This window comes from Egretta garzetta, unplaced genomic scaffold (genome assembly GCF_000687185.1).
Source record: "Egretta garzetta isolate BGI_Z169 unplaced genomic scaffold, ASM68718v1 scaffold332, whole genome shotgun sequence".
Classification (NCBI taxonomy): Eukaryota; Metazoa; Chordata; class Aves; order Pelecaniformes; family Ardeidae; genus Egretta; species Egretta garzetta.
Genome location: NW_009258879.1, coordinates 1028715 through 1037750, shown reverse-complemented (window position 1 = coordinate 1037750; position 9036 = coordinate 1028715). Strand labels below are relative to the sequence as shown.

Sequence of the window (9036 nt, the reverse complement as noted above, 5' to 3'; positions counted from 1 at the left end):
TCATCCCAAGCTTCCCTGCCTAAACTTGCAGCAGGTCCGCACGGACAGCGGTCAAATGGCGCTTGCGAGGTTTGAGGCTTCATGGGACACAAAGCCTCTTCATGTGGCTGAAGAAATCGGCGTCTGAAGGGCAAAACTCAGTGTTAGTCCTCCAGGCTCGGATGATCGTCGAGGATAAAGCCTTTCCAACTGTGGTGTCCTGTTCTTTTCCAGATGTCGGTGAGCCAGCCGCAGTCGGGAAGAGGTGTGCCTTGTTTACGCTGCAGAGGGACGTGCACGGGCTTCGAGCCACATTCTTGGAGGTAACGTCTTGCCCTCGATGGGCCCTGCCCTGACGCTGTCCCTTTGGTCCTGCTGATTCGCAGATTCTGGTGACTTTAAGTGCAAAGAAGAACTTCAGAGCACTTGAGTGCTGGTGGGAGGTGCGGGGGGCAGCTGCGGAGCTGAGTTGGTGCTCGTGCTCCCTGCTCTCCATCCCCTTCCCTCGCTGGTCCTGCTCTTTTATTTTTGGAGTTTAAATCTCATCCACAAGAGGCTTAAACCAAGCTGAGGCTCTCATGCAGTGGGGTGGTTTTCTGCTTTTGCTAACGTTGCCTGCTCCCTGGGAGCCGAGGCTCCCTCTGCTAGGCTGGGCGCAGGTCTTGGCAGCGAGCTGCGGCTCGGGAAGAGGAGAAGCTGGGGTGAGGGGTGCCCCAGCCTGCAGAAGGGTCTCGCCCGCCCCGGGTTTTTTTCCCGGTGCCCTGCGCAGCGTGCGTGCCGGAGCCCGCGTCCTCTGCCTGCCGCTCGCTGGCCGCCCAGCCCGTCCGCTTGTCTGGAAGTGAGGTAGTGAAAACAAACACGTCCCTGCTTGCTTTGGAGGCAGGGAGGTGCTGACCAGAAGGATAATCCCGCGCTGTCGGTAGGGGTTGTGCCGAGCACCTGGCTGTCACCTCGTCCTTGAGGGTGAGCGTGGGCGCTGCCGGCTGTCCTGAGCACCCCGAGGGCTGAAATGCTGTGCTTGGTGCCGAAACGTCTTGGTGTTTGATACTTTATTTTTGGGTTTTCCTCTTAAAAACACTAATTTAGGCAATAGCCACCGATGTCAGTAGCTGGTGGGACCTGGCCAGTGCTGTGTGTTCGGCTCCTGCTGCTGCTCTGCCCTGTCTGCTCGCACACCGAAAAGGGAGAAACAAAGGGGCCTTTGAAATGGAAGGGAGCTCTCCAGATGTCATTAATTAAAAGAGAATTAATGCCCTCTGAGGCTGTCTTGCAAAACACTGGGCTCTTTTTTCTGTGAGCCTGGAGAGCTCCCGCTTGCTGCGGGCTGTGCAGCTGGGTCGTGCCGCGGTGGTGCGCCGGAGCCGGCTGCCGAAATGCTTCAGCGGGCCTCACCGTGGGGGCGTGCCGTCGCGTCCGGTAGCCTTCGGGTCCCAATTCCAACACCTCAGCAGTGTGGAAACCCAAACTTTAAAACACTCGTTTGGTTGAATCACTAGTTTAGGGTTTTTTTGACTCTATTAAAGGCTGGTTTGAGTCGTGCTTGTTCCAGGTTTTTTTTTGTTGCGTCAGAGTTAGTTTGTCCTTTTGCTGTTAGCATTTGACGGCAAAAGCTGGCCAGCAGCGTGTGGCCTTCCGGAGTGACCTTAGGACTTGTAGCTGTTAGAGTTGAAACGATAGGGACTTGAGCATCAATTCCTCCTCTTTTTAGCAGTCACTTCTTTAATGGCCTGTAAAGCTCCGTCAGAGGTGAGGCTGGTGAGGGCAGGAGATGCAGTGATGCTGAAGGGGTTTTGGGGGGCTCCCTGTGGCTGCTGCGGCTGCTTTTGCCTGGGGACAGCACTTTGGGGGTTGCAGCTTTCCGCTCTGCAACCCCTCTGGGACGAATCGTGCTGAATTCCCGTGTGCGGCTCGGGCCACGGGAGCCTTTTCTCTTGCGCCCTAACCCTTGGTCTGTGCTTAACCTTTGAAAGAGGCTGATGCTCGGTGGCTCAGCCGCCGCGCGGTGACGCGCCTCCCATGGCCCAGCTGGCGTCGAAAGGATGATCTCGCTTGTCACCCACAGGAAAATCTGCAAATCGTGCAAATGCAGCCAGGAGGATCACAGCCTGAGCTCGGACGTGGAGGACGATCGGAAAATTGGGCGCCTGCTGTCAGACTCCAAGTACGCCACGCTCACCGCCCGGGTGAAGGGAGGTGACGGCGTTCGCATTTACAAAAGGAACCGCATGATCATCACCAACCCCATCGTCTCTCGGAAGGACCCCACCTTCGACACCATCACGTACGAGTGGGCTCCCCCGGGGCTCACCCAGAAGCTGGTAAGGCGATCCACGGCGCGTTTGGCTGGTGGCTGTGTCGCTTAATGGAGAGCGTAACTCGGCTCTGGAATGAAGTTATTGGGGGCGGGAGGGGGGAAATAGTGGAACATACGGCTTGCCTCGCGGAGCGAAAATGTGCGTAGCGCTTTGTATTTTGGAAAACTGCGTAAATAGCCATAGTAGGTAGGAGAGGGGAATGGATTGCCTTGGGTTTTTATAGGTTTGCTTACGTTTCTAGGAGAAGTCTTAATGGGTTTTACAACTAGAAAGCTCGCTACTTTGGTAAAGCTCATGTCCAATAAAAACATTGCTGAGGAGAGAGCCCGTCGCCGCGCTCCTGCCAGCTGTACGGTGCCTGTGCAGCCCACGCAGGCGCTTGCACGCTGCAAAGCCCTGGGCTGGGCGCGGGAGCAATTCCTGCTTTTTTGCCAGGGCTGGGGTTTGATCCTCTCCCTAAACACCCCGGGAGGGCACCAGAAAGCTGTGCAAGCCGTGGGACGTGCCCGAGGACAGCGAGTTAACCCCAGAGCCCCATCTCCCCGCTGCTGCAACAGCGTGGGTCTGGACCGGGCTTCTGGGAGAAGCAGAGGAGACGAGCTGTTTGGGTGGTGGTTTTGGGCAGGAGGAGCTGCCCTGGGCCTTGGCATCCCTGTTGGAGAGGGAGGCCCTGCCTTGCTTGCTGAGTCCCATCTCTTGCAAATCTGCCCCAGACCCAGGTGGAGGCAGCTAGCTGGGGCGCTGCCGCTAGCTGAAAAGTGGGGGTTTTCAGCAAACCCGGCAGGAAGTTCTGCTTCAGTCTGTCTCAAAAGCAGAGAAATTAAATCAGTGTGGAAAGAAGTAATGCTGCATCTAAACCCAGTGCTGTGTTTATAAATTATTCTATTAGAGATGGGCTTTAATGATGACGGCAAAATAACCATTGTCTGTAAAACAGTAATTATTTTCTTTGCTTGCTGAGGTAGTTGTTAAAATCTTGGACTTAAAATAGGCCTGGCATTTCGGGTCTATTAACCAGGAGCGCAATTAGTGCTCACTTTTGCCTCTGTGAACCACAGAACGGCCCTAAACCTCCCCGGAACGCAGCCTTGCTCCTGTTGAGTGCTGCATCACGGTGTCCGTAAGAGTCCCGCGTCGGAGCCGCAGCAGCGTGCTGGCACCGCTTGCTTCGTGGCTTAACCTCTCTGTAATGCTGTTTTCCTTACTTTCATCTCAGATTTGCTGGGCAAGCGGGGGAAGGGGGTTAAATCCTATTTGTGATGGGCAGCGTAATGCTGGGGGGGCAGTCAGGGGGTTGTGCCTTGGGGTCCCCGTCGCCTGCTGGAAAACATCCTCCAGCAGCGGGCTCGGAGCCCTGTGCCCTGGCACCCTCCCCCCGCCCCTGCGGGAGGCAGCAGCCCCCATCCCTGTCCCTGGCTCGCCCAGGGGACAGGAGCCGGAGCGCCCATGGTGCCGAGGCGTGCTGGCCTGGGGGAGAGCTAAGCCATCTCTCCCCCTCGCTGCTGCCAGAGGAACCCCTCCCAGATTCAGCACTGGCACTGGGATTTTCTTCCTTCCAGCTAAACATAGTCTGGTCCAAATAAAAATATTTCTTTAGGTTTTGTAAAGAGAAGTCAGGGTAAAAAGGGGAGGTGGGGAGCGTGGTCCTGTGCCGAGGGCTGGATCTGACAACAGCCCCCAGCCCCTCCATCCCTCCCGCGCCCAGCTTCCATCCGGGCGGGCAATATTGCCATGTGGGAGCGCGTGGAAGTGGTTCTGGCATGGGGAAGCATTAGCCAGCAGAGCACTTCTTGAGGGAAAGCATTTAACTGGCTTTTAACTACGTTGTGGTACTAAAAACACTGCTTATTACACTGTCATTAGTGGACAGCTTTTGCTCTTCAAATTAAACAAATAGTTTAAAGCTGCTGAAAATTGCAACCAGATTTTTTTAAAGAATGGGGGAAACAAATGTGAAATTGCAGCTGTGGACCCGAGAGGCAGACTGATTACTTCTTCAGACTCTGTTGCCATCACCCCCTTGGAAAGGCTGACTGGGGGTGGCATGTGGTCCCCACTGGGAGTGCAGCTGGGGCCTGTGGTGCTAATTGGAGCAGAACCTCTGGGCTTTAATGAGGGACCGAGCCCCCCAGGCATCCAACTGCCCGGCTTTGCAGTCCTAGCCCGCTGCTCTCCCTCCTCTTCCTCAGTAGGAGCTGGCCTGGCAGGAATGTTTGTTTAACCACTGTTTGCCTTCCGCAGGTCCCAGGGGCAATCAGGGAGCTGGTGAGGGATGGGGAGAACAATGCTGGCGCTCGTCCCGCCCGGCCTCATTCATCACGCACGCTGCCCAGCCCGGCACCGAGCGGAAACCCGGGGTTTGCCACCCCGCGAGCCGGCTGCAGCGCGGTGCTGCCGGTGCCTCGGGGCAGGGTGGGCTCCTTGCTGCGAAGGGCGCCCAAACTCCATGGCCCCTGGGCTGCTGGCTGCTGCCGTGGGGCTGAACCCCCCCCCGTACCCCCGGCGAGTGCCTGTTGGGGCGATCCCAAATGCACCGAGGAGCCTGGCAGCTCCCCGACCCGCAGCAGCAAACGGTCCCCGCAGCACGGGGGCAGCTCAGGCTTCACCAAAGCTCTCGGACTCTTCGTGGCGCCCAAGCAGGCTGGCGGGTACCTTGGCTCAAGGCTCCTGCGCGGTGTTTACTTGAACCAACCTCGATAAATTCTGCCTCGAAGATCAACTTGACAAACTCTTAGGAGAAATGCTGGATGTCAGCCGTTCTCGGGATAGTTTGCAGGGGTTTGGGCCAAAAGGCTTTTAGTGCACAACTCCCGCTGCAGGCGGGCTGGAAATTTGGGGTGGCTTTTGATGGTGGTGTCCTGCAGCCCAATACCAGGAGGAAGCTCAGGGCGTGTTGTCGTTGAGCCGTGGCTGGGGAAGTTTCGAAGCAGAGCTGCAGGGTCCTTGGGGAAAGTGCAAAGAAGGGATCGTGAAGTATTTCCAAAATCCAGTAAACAGTGAAAACCTAAAATGCTCTCCCTCAGTCATCTGTGCTAAGGTGACATAGTAAAGCATTTGACCGTAATACATGGTAGCAGCAGCAGAAACAAGTTTTTATTATCATTCACATTGGTTTTTGGTGGCTGGTTGGATTTTTTTTTTCCCTGGTCCATTGTCTGGACACATTTTATGACATCTGCAATTATAACCCTGAGCAATCCCTTGATTGGGGAGTGAATTCCTACGACGTGCCCGGGCAGACACCGAGCAGCCTGGCTGTGCTTTCAGGGAAGGCTGAGGCTTTGCTCCTCCCTCGCTTTCGGCACGGGTGTTGTGTGGGCAACGGAGAGCCTGGCGCCAGAGCGGGACAGGACGCGCGTGCTGGCGCGGTGCTATTCCAGCTCATGGGCCTTGGCACGTCTGTGGTGGGTCAGGAATTTCTTCCCTTAGGATCCTACCGTGGTACCGCTCTGCCGGCGCTCTTGCGGCTGAGCCAAGCCGGCGCAGAGCCCATAGCACACGCTGCCTTCATGTCCGTGGCCCTACAGCACCGAGGCTTTGCTTGCTGCTCTCCCCGGTGGTCCGACACCGCTGGCAGGACCCCTACTCTGCGGGGCAGAGGCTGCGTGCGGCCCGGGAGGGGCGCTGAGGGAGCTCTTGTCTCTTGCTGCTGTAGTTCCGACGAGGATTTCCCACTTCTGTGAAAGCCGTCTGCGCACCAGATCACTTCCGCAGCATCCTGCAGCGCTCTGGCCGGCTGTGCGCAGGCGGCACCTTCTCCCACGGGGAGACAGCCCTCCCCCAGTAAACTGCTGGGTATCAGCCCTACCCTTCGCACGGAGGCACGATACCCTGAGTGGTGACGTCCAATGCAATGTGCCATGACCTTGACGTGCGCTTCAAGAAACGGGGAAGAAGCCCTGCCTCCACGAAATCATTTATCTATTGCTGTTGCGAATCCTCAGGCCGGAATCGTGCCCTGCGGCGCTGCTGTCCGGCTGAAGGTAGCCGAGGTGGAAGCAGGCTCTGAAGTTTTTACGGGTGTGAGGAGTTGTTGGGGGGTTGTGCAAAGGCTTCTGTATTTAAAGGGCCGTACTGAACCAGGCTATGTAGGGTAAACAGTTAATTGCTTCTCTACTTTTTTTTAAAAAAATTCAGTTTTCAAGTGCTGACCAAGTAAGAAACAAATCTAATGCAGCTGGATGCTGGTCTTCAAAGCGGGATGGCAGAGAGCCAACTGGCTGCCCCTTAGCTCCTCACACTACAATAGGAAAAATGCCCGGAGCGGGAAACTCCCTTCCCCTTAGCACCGGGCCAGGAGAAGTTAACCGTGCGGACCCCGCCGTCCCGCTAGGGCTAACTCGGCGTGGGACGGGCCTCTCGCTACATCAGGCTTACTCTGCTTTCAGATAGTGGCTAGTGGCCAGCTGGGTAGGAGACTTTATTTTGGATGGCTTCTTGGCATTCGCCTCCCATGCTGTAGGGCGCCAGTGACCAAACGCCTTCCCTTTGCTGCAGGATCAGTACTGGGGTGGAGTTGGTGGCTGTCAGTGTTACAGGCAGGCTCAGCGGCTAGCAGACTACTTTTTCTGGTATTAAGATTATTTTTTTAATTGACAAAAGGGGATCTTTTACCGTAAATTATGCCGCATGCAGCCCATGAGGGGTATGGGGTGCTCTTGGTGCAGCCTCCGAGCCGCTCCCCAGAGCTCTCCCCATCCTGGCACGAGGAGCTGGCTGGCCCCAGGTTTGGACGTTTATGGGTTTCTGGTCCTTTCAGCAGCCTTGTTGTCAAATTACCTGGAAGCTCTGGAATGGGCTGCCCAGGGAGGTGGTAGAGTCCCCATCCTTGGAGGTATTTAAAAGAAGGATAGATGAGGTGCTTAGGGATATGGTTTAGTGGTGGGATGGCAGGGTTAGGTTAACGGTTGGACTCGATGATCTTAAAGGGCTTTTCCAACCAAAGCGATTCTATGATTCTATGAAGAGCAGCATGCTAGTGCCGGTGAGGGAGGGTGTGCTGGGATCTGGGTGCGAGCTAGCAAAGCGAGTCTTTGCTGCCTGGCTTTCCTGGGGAGTCTTTTTAAAACAAAAAAAAACCCAAAATAATCCTCAAAAAACCACCCAGCCTGAAGTAAATAACAGCAGCCCGGCTGCTACTCAAACCTGAGTAAGTTCAGCCTTTTATTTCTGAAGCGTGGGTCGGAACAACTCTGGGGGCAAGGGCACGTTTTCGGCGCGGGCTCCGTCAGGCGAGCGGAGCGTCTGTTTGCAAAGCCCCTGCGCAAAGGGAGCTCGTGCTCCCCCGCCGGCGCCTCGGCGTGACTGTCGGTGCTCTCTCCATCCCAGGCCATGCAGTACATGGAGCTGATCCCAAAGGACCCGTCCCAGTGCCGCGGCCTTGCGGAGGCAGAGCTGAAGCTGATGGAAGACTTCGTGAAGAAGTACAAAGCCGAGGCGCTGGGTGTCGGGGAGGTGGCCCTGCCGGGCCAGGGCGCAGCCTCAGCTAGAGGTGGGGGGAAGGTTCTGCCCGCCAGGGTGGTCTGTTCCTCCTTCGCCGTGCTGCTCCTCTGGGCTTCTCCAAGTCTGCCAACTGCCGGGGCGGCGCTGCGATGCCGCGTGGCGTGGTGACCTGCTTGGTGCAGCACTGAGAGACCTCGGCGGGCCCCTGCCGGCCTCGCTGGGCACACGTGTCCACCTGAGGGGGTGAGGAAGGGCGGGTTATCTCCTCTTCATCACCTCCATCCCTCCTCAGCAAAGCTGTGCTGAACCACCAAGGTAAGTAAATCTGCTGCTAGCTGTAGGAGCCGGTGGTGGCAGCTCTGAAAGACTGGGCATGACATGTCCCCGGGTGGTTGTGAGTCAGTCGGGTGGTCAAGATCAGAAACCCTTTCACTGCAGATTGGTGAGTATTTCCAGCTGGGCTTGCAGGCCAAGGCGGGTGGGACGGCGGCAAGTGGCAGTAGGTGGTGGCTCAGTCTGATGCGAAGCTGCGAACACGGAGGAGGCGCTCCCAGGGCTGCGATCGCTCCGGGGAACTTTGAACAGACCATGCATGTCTCTGGGCATAAAAGTACATCTCCACAGGGAAAGGATTGAGATTCCCTGGCACCCTTTTAGATTTATATTCTCCCAGCGCAGTCTGGAGCGGCCACTGTGGCTGCTGAGCAAATGCTTACCATAAAATACAGCGAGGGGAAGCTTCGTACAGCCCTTGTGAGGGTCACCTGTGGCAGGGGATTTGAAGCTTGGGGGGAAGAAAATGGTGTCTGAGTGTTTTTAAGGCAAGATTTTTCTAGTCGTTACTGCACTGAGATTGTAAGCAGTTTTCATTTTTAATTCCATATTGGGTAATATCTCCCCTCTGCACTGGCCTTTTCTGCTAATGTGCATCTGACTTTCAGAGTCCAGCAATACAGTAAAAGTTTTTACCATTGCAGAAAAATACTGAATTGGATGAAGAATTCTAAGCTAAAAAAAATGGCCAAAAAAGGAAGGTTTCCATTAAACATATTAATAAAAGTCATCTTAGCAATGAGGGTTTATTTAGACTGCAGGCTTGTCCTTCCAAATAAATGCATAACTGCGATGTTATTCTCCGTAGTTTAAAGCATCATTTTTCTAGAGGCACCAGCTGAAAAATGGAACAGCTTCAAAAGCAGTTGCAGGAGATCTGCTTTGCCCGACGTGCTGTGCCGTCCGGCTCGCAGCAGGCTTGGGAAGCGCTGTGGCTGCTTGCCGTGCTGAAGGCAGAGCTCCTCTT

General features: G+C 55.8%; 1 protein-coding gene across 1 annotated transcript in view; it reads left to right on the top strand.

Annotated features, from left to right (window-relative positions):
* Positions 1-213: 213 nt before the first annotated feature.
* Positions 214-9036, top strand: part of LMCD1 (LIM and cysteine rich domains 1) — a 14175-nt gene continuing 5352 nt past the window's right edge. The window contains exons 1-3 of the mRNA XM_009633833.1: positions 214-302; positions 2042-2297; positions 7623-7796. Of these exons, the coding sequence (XP_009632128.1) occupies positions 214-302; positions 2042-2297; positions 7623-7796 (519 nt within the window). The remainder of the gene's footprint in view (positions 303-2041; positions 2298-7622; positions 7797-9036) is intronic.